This window comes from Canis aureus, chromosome 22, assembly GCF_053574225.1.
Source record: "Canis aureus isolate CA01 chromosome 22, VMU_Caureus_v.1.0, whole genome shotgun sequence".
NCBI classification, from domain to species: Eukaryota; Metazoa; Chordata; class Mammalia; order Carnivora; family Canidae; genus Canis; species Canis aureus.
In genome coordinates this window covers 41,017,632-41,034,075 of record NC_135632.1, presented here as the reverse complement: position 1 = coordinate 41,034,075, position 16,444 = coordinate 41,017,632, and the positions used below count along the sequence as shown (strand labels likewise).

The following is a 16,444-nucleotide window of genomic DNA, read 5'->3' as shown; positions in this document are numbered from 1 at the left end:
GCCAGTCCGGCTCATCTCTATCGCCACCTGGTGGGTACCTCAAGTACTTCACCACGGTTGGCCTTTCCGCCCCAAATGCCAGGGTGCAGGCCCCACCCCAGGAAGCCAGGTGACACAGAGGGCAGGACTCTCCCCTCAGTATCATTTCAGAGTGAAATACAAGAGGGAAGAGATTGTGAGACCACAGGACTTGTGACTCCAGGGACAGCCTGGGATTAGGGAGACCAGGCCCCTGACTTTTGTGGCACACGGTGATTCCTGACTCAGTCCCAACTGTAGGGCTGGGTCTCTAGGGTACAGATTGGGCCCTGGCCCTTGAATGAGCCCTGACTCCATTCCCTGAAGGCAAAGCCCAGTTAACTCAGGTGGGTACCTCCTGGAGAGAGGAGCAAGGGGCCCTCCTACCATCCTGAGGCAGAGTCACCATCAATTCGATGGAAGAGGCCACTATGTGGACAGTACCTGCCACTCTAGCGCACAGGCTAAACAAGGAGGGCGGCCAGTGTGCCCGCTGAATGGATAGGGAGCAACATTCCAGGTGAAGAGAGGTTGTCTCTAAGGACCAAGCAGTGATCTCTAGATTCCCAGAGGGCATAATGGACACCAGGAATACCTGAATCCAAGTGAGCAGGTACCTAGGGTTGGTCCTTAGCAGCAGGAACCCAATGCAGGCTTCTTAAATGGGGCCAAGGGGATGAGGGTGCACTTGGGGCAGGCCACCCTGTCTGCTCAGAAGGGCCCCAGGGGCAAGCCAAGGGAAAGGTGGCAGTCCATCATTTGGGTGAGGGAAGAGGAAGAGGGGTTTTGGGGAGATGGTGACCTGGTTTGGGGCATGCTGAATGTAATATCTGTGGGCTATCTGGGGAAAGCCGTGAGCCTACTGAGATCAGGATCTGAAGCAACAAGGCTCAGGCAGGAGTGGGGAGACCAGGACAGCTCCCATGGGGGAGGGGCTACAGGGAGTCTGTATCTGCAGGCACCCCCATCTGGCAGCACTGGGCCCAGTGGGGTGAGGAGTCAGCATCAGCCCCTCCATTCCCACCACTTGCCCAGGGCCTGTTCCCTGAGCAATGACCCTGCCTCCCTCCAGTCTCCCCCCATGTGGGAACAGGAACTGTTCTTATCTCTCCCGAGGGAGGGGGCTGGAGCCACAGCTGGCAGTCATTAAACACCCTGATCAGGCCAGGGATGGCGGAGATATTAATAGCCGGGAGTCAATGGCCCAGGAGACACAGCCTCCCAGGGACAGGGACAGTAACCTCAGCAGGCCATGGGGATGAGGAGGGCAGGTCAGGAGACTATCCTGGCAATGCCCTAGCCTCCGCACAGGACATATGGGGTAACCAGAGTCCAGAGAAGGGAAAGGACTTGTTGGAATTGCCAGCGAGTCATTGGCAGAGCCCATCCTTGAACCCAGATCTCAAAATCCCGGGGCCCTCCTTCGTCACCTGGATTGTCATAGAGGAGATTCATTGAGAGTGCTCTGCGGAAACACAAGCACACAGTCCTAGCAGGAGACACCAATTCCTTAGTCTCTTTATAAAAATCTTGGTATTTTGTTCAGTGTGTGTTTTTTGCATTAGCTTGATTTTTTTAAATATTGCATTAAATTATTTTTTATCCTGGTTACTGAATTTTTTGCCACCTCCTTAAATTCTGTATCTGAGGCGAATGCCTTGCTTGCCCAGCCCGGCTCCCGGAGGACCCAGCACCCCTGGGTCCCAGCATGTCAGGTGGAAAACCCTGAAGCCTTCTGAACCGGCCTCTTCGGAGCTCAGAGGGCAAGCGTCCTGCCTGGACGACGGCTACTAAAAGTAGGCAGCCCCAGGGTTAATGCAGCAGCTCAACCTAGTAGTTTCTGTCTGTCTCCTCTGCCATCCTCAGTATTTTGACTTTCATCCATAGATGTATCCCTGCACGATTACAAGATCGCTGTCAGTACCCCCCAAACATCATGTTCTCACAGAACCCCATCCAGTGGCAGAGACCATGTCTCCTGTGTGGCTCGTTTTATCAAAAATATAAGCTATCCCAGAACCCTCCTTCTGCATGCATTCCTCAGGCTCTTGGGCCAGGACCAGGTCACATACCCAAGCCCCAGCTACAACTTCCAGAAGGAAGGTTGATCTAATAAGGAAGGACGTGTGTGTTTTGGGAGGGGGGTGACTGCTGACTCTCAGTCTCTTTCTGGATGTGTCTTTAGGTAAATATGTGGCCTTTTAGCTTCCCTCCACCTGAGCCTAGTGGCACAGTATAAGGTAGAGGTGAGGAAGCCCAATTAAGTGTGGGAGAAACAGAAAACACTCTGGGTGTTTTGTGCAGGAAGACATTTAATGTAGGGAATTATACATAGAAAGGTTTGGAGAAATGGAAGTTAGGGCACGCTTCTGCCCTGTGGTAGGTCACCCTCCCCCAGCTGCCACCTCGCAGGAAATGATTGCCAATATCCTAGCTGCACACCCAGTAAGCCAGTGACAAGAAAGTGGAAGGAACACGGTGTCCTGCTGCTGCAAAAACTCATGTCTGTCAGATTGCACGCTGGAAGGAGAATGGCCTTCGCCTCCCTTCTGCCTTCCAACTCTGTCCTGCGGTGCTTCCCTCTGGCAGAGCCGAGGCATCCAGATCCCTAGCAGCAAGCAGGCTGGGGAATGTAGCCTTCGGCCCTGTAACCCCTGCATCACATGGGAATATGGAAGGGGCAGGGAGAGAGGCCGGGTGCCAATATATGATTTCTAGCGCAGAGGCTCAGGTGGCCTTGTAGCCTGAGTCCCCAGAAAGAGAGCCTGAGACAAAAGTCTGTGCCCAGGAAATAGGAACGGGGGACAGAGAAGTGTGAAACAGGAAAATGGGGAAAGCCAAAGTGAAGGTCGGTTATTGTGCTGGTCACCACTCTGATCCTCCACGAGGAACAGGCAGGACAGCTCAGGAGCGTCCTCCCAAGGGTCAGGACAGCATTCGCCCCTGGCTCCCACCATCTATGGCTCCAGGGCTGCCCACGTCGGCATACTTCCATGTGTGAGTTGTCAGGTGGGTTCCTGCAGGTGTCCCACACAGTGGCTTCAGAGGAACTGGGCAGAAGGTGACAACTGAAGTGGGGAATGGGCTCTTCCTGTAGGAGCTGGAAAAAGAAGGTCAGTAGGCTAGGAGGCAGCAAGTCCAGGACAGGTAGCCTCTTCTGGCAGAGAATAGGAGCCCTGCATGAACGTCCTTCCTTGTGCCACCTCTGTACTAGGGTCTCTTTATGGATACGCGGCCATATCCATCACAGGCTGTTCTCTTGGCTGAGGCCCCACGGCCTGCCCTGGCAGATCCAGCCCCACCTTGGCTCACTCTCCCCTCCGCCAAGCCTCTATCCAGCACTGGGTGTGAGCCCCCTCACCTCACCCATTAGCCGTGGCAGTGCCACCATGCCAGGCCCACCCTCTCTGATTCAGCTGTCCTCCTCATGCTGTGGGGAGCACACAGGAGCTTCCATATCCCTTCCAGGCCTCTGGGAGCTGAGAGGGGCCTTGGTGATGCTCACTATGACTTTCTCACCATCAGATCCACAGTTCTATCATTTTTCCCTAGTAAGGCCACCTAAGGGGCACAGGCTCCGTGGGAAGCTGACTCCAAGTGCAGAGTGGGACACATGCCCCTCTATTTTCACTGGTTAGGGTTTTTTCCCCTCAAGATCTCATCCCAGAGAATGACAACAGGACTTGTGTGAGAGATTCTTCTCCTTCTCTGTCTTGCCACTTGCCAGCTGAAAATGGGCTTTCCTCCCTCCCTCCCCATCCTTCCTTCCTGCTCCCTGAGATGGCATTCATCCCTCTCCCACCCCACCCATCCCCTGGGTCATAACGATGGAGTGGTTCCAGGGGAATACAATAGCAGGGGGCAGGAGATGAGAATTACATTGCTTTTTTTTTTTTAAGTTTTGTTTATTTATTCATGAGAGACACAGAGAGAGAGAGAGAGAGAGAGAGGCAGAGACATAGGCAGAGGGAGAAGCAGGCTCCCTGCAGGGATCCTAATGCGGGACTCGATCCCAGGAACCCGGGATCACGACCTGAGCCAAAGGCAGATGCTCAATCACTGAGCCACCCAGACATCCCAAGAATTATATTGCTTTAATATTTTCAAAGTATAGATGCCATAATATTCATTCAGCAAATAGTTACTGAGCACTTACTATATAGACAGAGTGACCAAGGCCCCATCCTCATGGAGCTGAGCCCCTAATGGAGGAGTCAGATCATAAATGAGGAAAGTTACATGAGGATGAAGGGTATAGCACAGGGAAGATAGTCAATAATATTGTAATAACTTATGGTGACAGATGGTGACACATATTGTGGTAAGCACCTAGTAATGTACAGAATTGTGGAATCACAGGGCACCTGGGTTGAGCGTCTGCCTTTGGCTCAGGTCGTGACCCTGGGGTCCTGGGATGGAGTCCCCACAAGGAGCCTGCTTCTCCCTCTGCCTATGTCTCTGCCTCTCTCTGTGTCTCTCATGAGTAAATAAATAAAATCTTAAAAAAAAAAAAAAGACTTGTGGAATCACTAGGTGGTACACCTAAAACTAGCATTGTATGTCAGTTATACTCCAATAATAAAATATAAAAAATAACTATTGATGCTCACAGAAAAATAAATGAGGAAAATTATAGAAGGAAGAAGGCAAGATGAGGGGCTAGAGAGGGGGGGTTCTCTGTGAGTTGGGGTGGTCAGAGGACGTCTCCCCAAAGAGGTGAGAATGGAGTAGGACAAGCCACTTCCCCTTTCCGTTAATGCAGCAAAATCAGAGGACTGTAAATTATATGCACCAGGGCCAGGGCTCAAGAGCTTAAGATCCAGGTCAAAACATGTAGCCCCTGCCTCTGCAGCAGCAGCCTGAGCAGTACGGAAGAGACACATACTGGGGCCGGGGGCTCGCTGCTCCCTGGGTGACCAGGAGGGGCTGCCCGCCTGGACACGGGGAACCTTGCTTCTTGGGCCTTCCATTGCAACAGCGACCAGTCAGGCCCACAGATGCCATGCGGGTGTGCGAACCGAGAGGTTTCCCCCACCCCTGCAAATCCCAGCCCAGGGTCTTCGATGGTGCCAAGTGACAGAGAACAGGCAGCTCTTGAAAAGACTAATATTTACTCTTTCCAACAGGAGCTGGCACAGGCTGTTTCCTGCAACTGGCATCTGGCTCGCCCCATGGGATGGACGCCACGGGGGTCACTAGAGAAGATAGGCAGATGTCCCCGCGGACACCAGCACCCAGACAGAGGTCGGGCCTCCGAGACGGGGCCGGAGCATGCTCCAAGGTCCCACCGGACACGTGGCATCTCCATTTGCACACCTTGGCAGGGGCGTGCTCACCGCCCCCCGAGCCCTGTTGGCCAGCCCTGTGAGAAAGTTCATCCTGCTGTTAGCCCTGTGTTCCTTGCTTCTGGCCCCTGCTCTTACCCCTGGGGCCTCAGAAGATGTGTCTAGAATAACCCCTCGGGGCGATGGTGGTCCTGGTTAGCTTCACCCTCCCAGACCCCGTCCCATCCGGCTTCCCCAGGCTCCTGCTGTCTGTCAACTCTGTGGCCAGAACAGGCTGTCTCAGGGGTGGGAGGAAGGAAGGCCTCGCCTTGGGGGCACCTCTGTCCCTCCTGCAGCTGTTCCCTTCTCCCTGAGGATCCCCCGTGACAGTCCTTCAGCTGAGTGCCTCATGTGGGAAAAGAGTCTCCGCCAGGAAACTACTGGTCAGACGGTGAGAATCTGGGAAGGAGGGAGTCCCCGGTGGCCAGAGCTGGCTCACCCATGTACTTTCCTCTCTTGAGATCCCTCCTCTGTGCTTTCTGCCCTTCCCCTTTCCAACGTGTTCCAGAAGTCTTCCCTGACCATGACAGGCCCTGGCCTCGGCCACGGTTCCCCGACCTCGCCCACTGGCAAAGCCTGGAGGCTCAAACGCTCTGGCAGCATTTGGGGCTAGAGCCTCGCAGAGCCAGGTCTTCTCAGCCTCAAGCCCCGTGAGGCCTGGGCACAGCCAGGGCAAGACCTCCGGGGGCAGTGCAGGCCCCCCGGTCACCCAGGGCTCTCACACCTAACTGCTGACTCTAAGCGAGAATTCTCGCTTTTCTTCAAATTCTTTACTATCTCTAATCCCTAACTCCCATGCTCCAGGCCCCTTGCAGGCAACCGTGCAAATGTATGTAACATGTATCTTTTAAAACAGATTCTTCAGGATCCCTGGGTGGCCCAGCGGTTTAGCATCGCCTTCAGCCCAGGGTGTGATCCTGGAGACTCGGGATCGAGTCCCATGTCAGGCTCCCTGCATGGAGCCTGCTGCTCCCTCTGCCTGGGTCTCTGCGTTTCTCTCTCTCTGTCTCTCATGAATAAATAAATAAAATCCTTAAAAAACAAGAAAGAAAGCTTCCATCTAAAAAAATAAATAAAACAGATTCTTCAAAATACTTTGTCATTTTGTGAGCATGTATTTCTAATCATATAAATGTTATTCTTCTACTGGGCTCAACATTTTGAAGATCCATCCATGCTGCTACATTACATCTAAATCCGGTACTTCTGCCTGCCTGCCTTGTGGTGCTCCATGCTGAGCCTGCACACTTTATCTGCCCATGGTAGACACAAAGGCTGCTTCCTTTTTAAAAAAATTTATTTAAATTCAATTCATTAACATATAGTGTATTATTAGTTTCAGAGGTAGAGTTCAGTGATTCATCAGTCTTATATAACACGCAGTGCTCATTACATCACGTGCCCTCCTTAATGCCTGTCACCCAGTTACCTCGTCCCCCCCACCCCAGCAACTCTATTTGTTACCTATGATCAAGAATCTCTAATGGTTTACCCCCTTTCTCTCATTTCATCTTGTTTTATTTTTCCCTCCCTTCCCCTATGCTCCTCTTTTTTAAAAAGATTTTATTCATTCATTTGAGAGAGAGAGAGACAGAGAGAGCAGGAGCATCAGGGAGAGGCAGAGGGAAAGGAAGAAGCAGACACCCCACTGAGTCAGGAGCCCCATGTGGGGCTTGATTCCAGGACCCAGAGGTCATGACCTGAACTGAAGGCAGACACTTAATTATCTGAGCCACCCAGGTGCTCCTGCTTTGTTTCTTAAATTCCGCATATGAGTGAAATCACACAATTGTCTTTTTCTGATTGACTTATTTCACTTAGCATAATACCCTCTAGTTCCAACCACATCAGGTACAAATGGTAAGATTTCATTTTTCTGATGGCTGAGTAATATTCCCTTGCCTATATATACCACATCTTCACAAAGACTGCTTTCTACCAACACAAACAATGCTTCTGTAAAATTTAACTTCATACGTGTCCTCTTAAGGATCTGTGTGAGAATTTCCCAGAGACATAGAACCAGGAGCGAAGTAACCACAGCATGAGGTGTGTGCACACTACATTTGGGGAGATAGCCATATTAGTTCGTCAGGGCCACCACTTCCCAGTGCCACAAATTGGGTGGATTAAACAACAGAAATTTTTAAAAAAGATTTATTTATTTTGAGAGAGCAGAAGCAGAACAGGCAGAAAGAGAATCTCAAGCAGACTCCACAGAGGAGCCCCACATGGGACTCGATCTCACGACCCTGGGATCATGACCTAAGCTAAAACCAAGAGCCGGATGTTTAACTGAGCCACCCAGGTACCTCTAAATAACAGATTTATTTTCTCACGGTCTGGAGGCTGGAAGGCTGAGATCTCAGTATTGGCAGGGTTGGCTTCTTCTGAGGCTTCTTTCCTTGGCTTGCAGATGACCATCTTCTCCCTATCTCCAAATGCAGACATTCTGAGGTATTGGAGTGGGGGTCAGGACTTCAACATATGCATTTGGGGGAGGGCACAGTACAGCCCATGACTGTGGGGTTGCCTTCCAACTGCCCATGCATGACGTCCTATATCTTCTCACATGCTCCAACACTTGGTGCCATCCAGCTAAGTTTTGCCAAACTAATATGCATAAGGTGATATCTTGCTGTTGTTTTAGTATGCATTTCTCTGGGTCTTCTCTAATGAATTTAAACACCTTCTTATGCATATTAGCCTTTTGGGTTTTCTCTCCTGCAAATTGTTCATTTTTCTACTGAGGTCACTGTCTTTCTTGTTGACTTACAAGAATTGCTGATATAGTAATCCCTCTTGGTTTCAGACATTCTAAAGATCTCCTGTTCGTTTAACTTTGCTCAGGACATCCTTATTTGCACATAGTAAAGTTCATCAATCATTTTGCCTCAGGGTTGCACCAGTAACATTTTTATTTAAGAGCACTTTTCCATCCTAGATCACAAAGATACTTTCTATCCTGTTCTTCAATTGAACTTTACAGTTTTTGCCTCACACATCCAACCCAGTCACATCTGAGAGCTGACTGCAGAACTACCTTGCCAGCTGCACCCAGGGGGGCCCCTTTCCCCTCTGAGCCTCACTCCTCCACTGGCACTACTCTAGGATGTTTGGCAGTTGTCACATAGCACTCCTGCTCCCTGGCCCCATTAGCAGGGAGAGCCCAAGAAAGAGGAAGGCAATTCATCAGCCTGAACTGGCACCCAGCCCTCCTGGCACAGAAAGGGGATCTTTCATGGGCCAAGATCCCCTATTCCTCTTGGCGGTGCTACTGATGCATACAGTACCTTCTTCCCAGCCCAGGGGCCAGCGGCTGCACAGTCACTGGCTCCCTGAGACAGGCCTCAGCTTCCCCTCTCGAGCAACATAGGGGTTGAACCATGTGGTATCCAAAGGCTCTGCCAACTCCCAAATCCCAGAACCCGAGAACTTAGTGTTTATTTTGGAAGCTTTTGCCCTCTCCCCAAAGTTTTTTGCTCAGGACAGATGGTGGAGAGAAGCTTGGAGCATGCCTTCCCCCAGTGTGTTTAGGATACGGGCAGGAGAGGCCGGTTGTGTGTGTTTCCTTTCTGGGAATTGGGACAGCTGCTGTAGAAAGGTCCTCTGCAAAAGGGTGCAGTCCCCTGGGCCCGAGCCTGACCCACTGCTGGTGGCTGCGCCTCCTGCTGGCCATTTTGTGGCGGGGCGCTGTCCTGGGAGAGGAAAACTAAATGGGACTCAGAGCTCAGAGCCTAGAGCAGGGTAAGTGCTGGCTCACAGGCATATACATCAGCAGGAGCACAGCTTGCAAGGAAGGCAGGCCTCCCTGCCCCCAGGGCTGCTCTGTGACTGCTAAGTTGGCTTTCCCAAGGTCTTTCCTGGACCCATGATTGTATTCCAGAGTCTAGGGATTAGTGCTAAGCACTGAGGCGGGTGCGCCTGTCTGGACATTGGACAGGAGGACCTGAATTCCACTTCTCTCAACATCCCCCCTCCGTTATGCCGTGCCCACATCACGGCCTCTAGCGAAACAGACCTGTCACTCAGAATTTTTGACACGCATACACGCAAGTTAATAAGCACCTTAGATTTATTCTCCTCTCACTTCTGAAGCCACCTTATTTAACGTATATATACATAGTATATAAATGGCTATACAATATTCTTTACATACATTAACACAAGTTTAGGCCTTAGGACTGCGTGAGAGTTTGTTAAAACATACCCGTTGTTTATTCAAAATAGATCTTTCTTATTACATGAAAACAGTAAGAAGCTAGTACAACATGGACAGCAAGCATCCAGAATAAATATGTGAAATAAATGGTTTTGCCCTGGCTACATCAGCCTCAGTCTTTATACTCTTAGTAGAAAAGTCTATTAAATAAAACCGAATTCTGGGGGGTCAAGTCATAGGAATAATCCATTAAATAATACTTCTGAAGTAACCCCAGAATCACATAAGGGTTAAAGAAGCTCATATGTACCAAGCACAGGTTAGAAGAACAATGGATTTGATCATTTTATCCTAAATAAAAGGCGCTTGTGGACAGCAGCTCTGTCGTCGGTACACACGGGCAGATGTTTCCATATCCGGCCATTCCCAGATATTACTGACAAGCCTTTTTCCACAGGTTCCCTGCCAAGACGTTTCCCCAGCAACAGAGGTCTGACATCACTGCTCCCAGATGGGAGGATCAGAGCTCTCCTCATGTGGGTCAGGGAGGGCCCTTGAGGTTTGGTCCAACCAGCAGAACTGGCCTCCCTGGATCCTGAAGGGCCCAACGCCAACAGTACCAAGAGCTCTGTGACTGGAGAGCAAGAGGCAGGTTAAAGGAGGGGAAACAGAGGCCACATGGCCTTTGAAAGTGAAAGAATGAGTCTGTTTACATTGCAGTGTCAAGAAAATGCCCCCTTTTTGTAAAAGCTGGAAGACATGGCTACACTGTGCTGCCTAGAGCATGAATTTCCTTGTATCGGGTGAAAGGCTTTCTCTACCTGCACATGAACGAGGGATTCACTCCGTGTCCTCCTCCACCAGGCTTTTATCTTCATGACAGCATGCTGGGGAGCCACCACTTGCCAGCTGAGGACACTAGGGCCCCTGGGCCGGACTGGCCCACAGTGGCACAGGACCCCTAGCTCAGGGTCAAGCCGATCCCCAGGCCTCCTCCATCTCTCCAGGGCACATCTACTCTCTCTTCCTCCACCATTAACAGAGCACACAGCAGAGCTTCTCTGCACCTGGGCAGATTCTGAGTAGGAACATTTGGAATGTGAGCAACACCAGAACAGGGGGCGTGCATCTGATCCCCTGCAAACACTGCCATGCTTGCTGGTCCTCACCTGCGCTGCTGTGTGCGCATAGCAGCAGGCGCCAGAGGGCCACCTATCCTGCACGTTACAGTGAGAGGTTGACTCCTTCAAGGAACAGCCCCCAGCGGCCCTGGATGAGGGTGCAGTATGTGGCCCCAACTGCCCCAGCTGCCAAGGGGCAGCCACTTGAGGGCCCCCGGCTTTGCCACTCACTTGTGCCCCGCTCGCTGCACCCCAAACAGCCAGTCCTGCTGGCTATCACCGCTGACTCTGAGCGGTGCTGACCACCAAAGTGCCATTCCTCTCTGAGCACAGACTCCTAAATGTGTGTTAAAGTTCCTGGGGGCACAGAGGAAAAGGGCTGGGCCTCAAGCCATCTGTTCCCACTCTGAAGCTCCTGCACGCACCCCATCAGCTACAAGTAAAGGTGGCCTTCTCATCCCTCTGGAGATTCCAGTTTCAGCCTCTGCCTCCAGGGCTGGAATGTGTGGGACAGACATGGGGAGAGGCAGAGGAGTCCTAGAGAATGGGAAGCACCTAGGAAAAGAACGGGGAGCTCAAGGTGAGGTGACAGAAATGAGATTGAATGTTTTCATCTCTTGATGCCCTTTTTCCCACCCCTTAATGAACTTTAAAAATGGTGGGCTTTGCTTCACAGTGCCTACAACAGAGTTCACAGCTAACAGGGGTGCAGGCCTGAGAAGCAAAACCAGGGGCCTTTGGGGTCACATTCCTCCTGCTGCCAGCAATGGGGCCTCCATACTGAGAAGTGCCACCCCCAACACACCCCTGATTGTCTCCACCCAGGAAAAAGAAATCAGGAATGACCCTCATCGCAGTAGGACTAGCCCAGGGAAATGAAAACCAGAGTCTGCATGTTCTTTGACCAGCATGCTTGGGGAAGGGAGAACCCTTCTGGTCTTGGCCCCTTGGTTGGGAAACCCTGGTCAAGAGCACTGAGCCACATTCCCAGCCTGATACAATCGATGGGAATAATGTACTCCAATGTTCAAGATCTTGCAGCATCTGTTCGCAGAAGGCACTTCGAAGGTTTGTTTTCAACATTATTTCATCTATTCCCAGATCTATCCCTGTGAGGTCAGCTGGGCAAGTAGCATGATATCACTGAGAAAACAAAGTGCTAGAACAGTGAGTCTGTGGGGTAGTGAGGATGACTCCTGCGATGGGAGGCCAGCTTTCTGGCAACAAGGATGATATGACACAGGGAGCCACAAAACTCCAGGCCTGAACAGGTCGACCCCAAGCCTGGGATTTCCCTTGGACAATATCCCCAGAACTTCTTTCCTATCACTTGTCTCTTCCTCCAGTGAGCTGAGGCTTCTTTCAACCTGGATTCTAGATAAACAATGTGTATGTGGTCACTATTTTGTACTGTTTGTCTAATGCACCTTTTCCCTTTTGTTTGCAAAATTCAATCAATGTAGATGTTTATGGATGAAAACCACATTCAACCAAGTGTAGAAACATCTCCACCAGTGCAGGAAGCATCGACCAGGAGGGACTCCTTTTCAGGGATGGTTCTCTACTGCCTGCTGAATGTGGATCACAGGCTCAGACCCCAAGAACATGAGCATCTGGGGATACAGGGCAACACGGCGATATCAATAACACTCGGGCTCAAAAAAACCCAAAAATCCACAATTCACTTGTAAGCTGCTCTTATCAATTTTTAAAGTCCTTGGCTTCCCATTCTATTTTACTGTCTCTTCAAAATTATGTCCCAGAAAACCTTTAGATTCACCTGTTGGGTGTGCAGAAAATTATGCAGGTGCAGGATAAAAGGAGAGACAACTGTGAACTTGACATCTGAGAATGCTGCCAATATACCTTTCACATCCAGATGTTTTGTTTGATTGAAAATAGAAAGTTGTAAGAAAATGAAATGACTGTGGCAACATTTTCCCAACAGTTTCCAGTCACATATACTTGTTTTTCTTAAAGTGACATCAAGGTAGCTCAATAGCAAGGCGCTAACAATAACAACCAAGTACAACTGAATTCCCTAAAATTATATTCTTGCTTTCCCCACATACTCAATAACTCTTGCGATGGTTTTCAACTTTTAAAAGCTATCAATGCAGATTTTTTAATTTATCAAGACCACATAATTCAACCTGATACCCCATGCAATTGCGGTCGAGCTATTCAAATTCCAAGAAGAATCCAAAGGGCAAACTCGCAATATGGCCTCCTGAATGCTACTGGACAACCCAGGCTGAAATTCTGGAGACCTAAGAGATCTTACTCAGAGCCACATTTTGGAAAGCTGTGATCAATCAACTATTTTGACAATGGGAAAAGAAAAGCAACTTCGCAGAGCACAGAGATAATTATATCTTTAGGAAACTTTTAAAAAGTTAACACCTACTTAACTCCTGTTCGTAAAGAATGAGGCCCTCGATCTAATTAAGATGAATGGGAAAGGTGCAGAAAGCAATTAATTTGGGAGGGCTTTTTAGAACAGGTACACAGGTCAGGCATTGATCATCATTAAAATGACAGGAACTCAGCTGCCATGTACAAGACTGATGACAACAGCTTTTCTTTTTTTTTAATACCACCTGCATCTGTAAAATACCAGTATATGAATCCATGTGATTCACCTACTCCAGTCTGTGGCCCACTGCAGAGAATCCTGAAATTCTCAGGTTTTTAAGCTCATGCTCATGCTCATAAGCTATGATCCAGTAGCACTGGTTACTCAATTTTTAAGATGTTCAGATATACCCTGCAAATAAATACAAAACATTTCTGTACCCACGCAGCCCCACCACCATAAAAAGTTATATATAAATTAAATAAACTCATTTTTCTTAACCATTTTCTCAGCTTAAGTTTGTCCTTTCCCTAAATGAAGATAAGTTCAATTTATATCCAAAATATATTTAAATATTCTAAAGGTATCATATCAGACCTAAGTTATCAAAAAATGTAAACAAAATTGATCTAGCTTATATTTCTGAACCATATTTTAAAATTTTTAATTCACCCTGTATTGACCCTCTACAAAAAACCAAGTCGCATTTAGACTGAAAAGCTGATATGGGTTTTAAAGTGATTCCTCAGAGACAACCGCCAGTTACTAAAACTAGTGTTAATAAATCTAGTGGTTTATTGCATCATTCGGTTTAAAAGACCAAAACAATTCCGTTTTGATCTTTCCATAATGCTCCTTGTGAGTGAGCCCCCAGGTTCTGCTGTCCTAAGATGTGCTGACCTGGAGATTCTGCAGTAACGCTCAGCACAAAACCAGGACTGGGAAATCAAGCCACCTCGTGCCTTCTACTGCACCTGTTAAAAATCCCCAACTTTCGGTCTCAGCCAGTTTTTGATCGAAGGGAACTTCAAGGGTGGAAACTTGAGGTGAGGTTGAGAAGCCAGAAGGGAAATACAGATGACCCTCCTAAGAAAGCCAAAAGATCCATCAATCACACAGTGTCGCCTTCAAACTCCACAGTCAGCCTGCTTCTCCTGAAGCTGCCTGGTCAGTATCTGATACGAAGACAGAAAAGCCACTCCTATGTGGAAGAGGATTTGCCAGAGGTTCCTCAGCCCATGCAGGTATATGTTGCCCAGGCAGATAAAGAGCAGCAGCAGCACCACCTTCATAGTCCTGGCTGGACTATAGAACAGGTACAAATAACACTGAAACGACATCATGAGAGACAATCCAATCAGAGATGACAAAATGGCCATAGGTTGGATACAAGATTCACGTCTTGCACCTGCAAGCACATTAGCTTATTAAACCGAATTCATTACAATGGAACCTGGACATGCTGAGTAAAGTGCTGTTAATCACTGGATTAAAGTGGAGATTCAGAAGAGAGAAGAAAAGTGAAACAGATGTCACAGGAGGAATGAGAACAGGACACTCTTTAAAACACTTAAGATAGGGGGCTCCTGGGTGGCTCAGTCAGTTAAGCATCTGCCTTTGGTTCAGTTCATGATCACTGGGTCCTAGGTCAAGCCCTGCATTGGGCTCCCTGCTCGGGGGCGGGGGGGGGGGGTAGTCTGCTTCTCCCTTCTCTCTGTCCCTCACCCTGCTCATGCATTCTCTCTCTCAAATAAATAAAATCTTAAAAAAAAAAATTTAAGAAATACAGACAGAAATCCCCTAGTTGTGGGCTGTGGAGAAAGAAGAGATGCAGCTAAGGGAAAGAGAGCCAGGGCATACACTCCAATAAGACTAATGGGCCTAAAAAAAAAAAAAAAAAAAAAAGACTTATGGGCCTCTGGCCGGATTCTTCTTTCAGAGGAGTCAGGACAAGCAGGTAAGCCAGTGAAAGGGCCCAGGCTTTTACTATTTGTTTTTCCTGAGTTACAACTACATCAGGAACCAGTGTTCCCTAGACATCCCCCTTATCATGTCTTTAAAAACATCTCTGACACCAGGAAAAGTCTCATAGCTGGGAGAGTGACCAACATTTAGTATAGGGTTATCATAAGAAAAGGGGTCAGTCTTGTTCTGCAAAAGGAAAAAAGTAGCTTTTTGGTTCAGTCTTGAGAAAAAAACAAGCACGTTCTCAAAACACAGAGGAATTCAACAAAGGCTCAGGCTCCAATGAGTAGGAGAGAGTTCCCCACTGAAAGAGCTATCCAAGAAAAAAAAAAAAAGAAAAAAGAAAAAAAAAAATGAAAGAGCTATCCAAGTATGAATGCAGTTGAGGGAACAGAGGCCAAGGGGTAAGACCCCCACGGCCCTGAAATACAGGCTCTAGGGCACCTCAAATAGCAATACCGAAGGTTCTGGAAACTTGATTTCTCAAAAATGAGTGCATTTTCAGTCCTGGATTGACGATTTCTTTTTGCACAATCATATTATTCTTACAAAAAAAAAAATAGACCATTCTAGGATGGATATGGAAGAGAGAGGAAGCGCCCTGAAAACAGAAATTTTAATTGAAAGAAGAAAAAAAAAGGCTTAAGAATGTAGAGAAAGCCCTAAAATCCTAGCCTTTGAGGAGGATGAGGAAAGAAAATTACAGTAAAGTTTTTTACTAGAATTAACTCTGCCTATAAGGGATTCAAAAGCCCCTAAGTATGCAGCTTATTTGAAAATAACTAAGTAATAAAGCCCACTAGTTAATGTTGTAATGTTTGTCTCAGTTCCTAAGGACAGATTTGAGTCAAATGACATCACTATTAAAAAATATTCTTTTAACCTAGTCCTGTTCTTTTAAAAAAGCACATATAAATAGTTGTTACTTCTGCAGAAGGATGTTTCTATACTTGAACTACCCTGACAATAGGTAAGACCTTGCCTCACATTAGTCATGCCCAACTCATTCCCACAGTAATCACATCCCTCCCTTTTTGGGAGTTGAGTCCAAATTCCTGGATTCTTTTCAGCCATTGTCAAAGGCTCTGTGGCCTAGGGCAAGTGGCTTTCTCTTTCTGAGCCCAATGTTCTTCCTCTGTAAAATGAGATGTCTAGGCAGGATGGGCCTAAGGTCCCTCCAATAAGGCCGTGGCATTGTCCATGGCATGCCTTGGTGGAACAAAACCACATCCAGAAACATGTTGAGGGTTTCAACAGAAGAACAAAATAAGGCCATTGGGTTCAACCCACTCACCAAAATATCAATGTTTCACCCACCTGGAAAATACAGGCTAAAAAAGGAATAAGAAAAGCCAAGATATTTCCAATTTCCTCGTGGGCAACCTAAAACAGACAGAGGAAACAAAAAGAAAATGAATATTCAGATGAAAAGAAACACTAGGAGGTGAAGCGCTTTGCACCTCATTTGCTCTGGTATGGTTGATAATACAAAACCCTG

At 48.2% G+C, this 16,444-nt stretch overlaps 1 protein-coding gene across 6 annotated transcripts in view; it reads right to left on the bottom strand.

The window, feature by feature from the left end:
- Positions 1 to 9,399: 9,399 nt before the first annotated feature.
- Positions 9,400 to 16,444, bottom strand: part of SEC22C (SEC22 homolog C, vesicle trafficking protein) — a 28,856-nt gene continuing 21,811 nt past the window's right edge. For all 6 annotated transcript variants that reach the window (XM_077865613.1, XM_077865609.1, XM_077865612.1 and 3 more), the window contains 2 exons: positions 16,264 to 16,329; positions 9,400 to 14,309 (listed from right to left, as the gene is read on the bottom strand). In XM_077865613.1, coding sequence (XP_077721739.1) covers positions 14,109 to 14,309; positions 16,264 to 16,329 — 267 coding nt within the window. In that variant the 3' untranslated portion in view covers positions 9,400 to 14,108. The remainder of the gene's footprint in view (positions 14,310 to 16,263; positions 16,330 to 16,444) is intronic.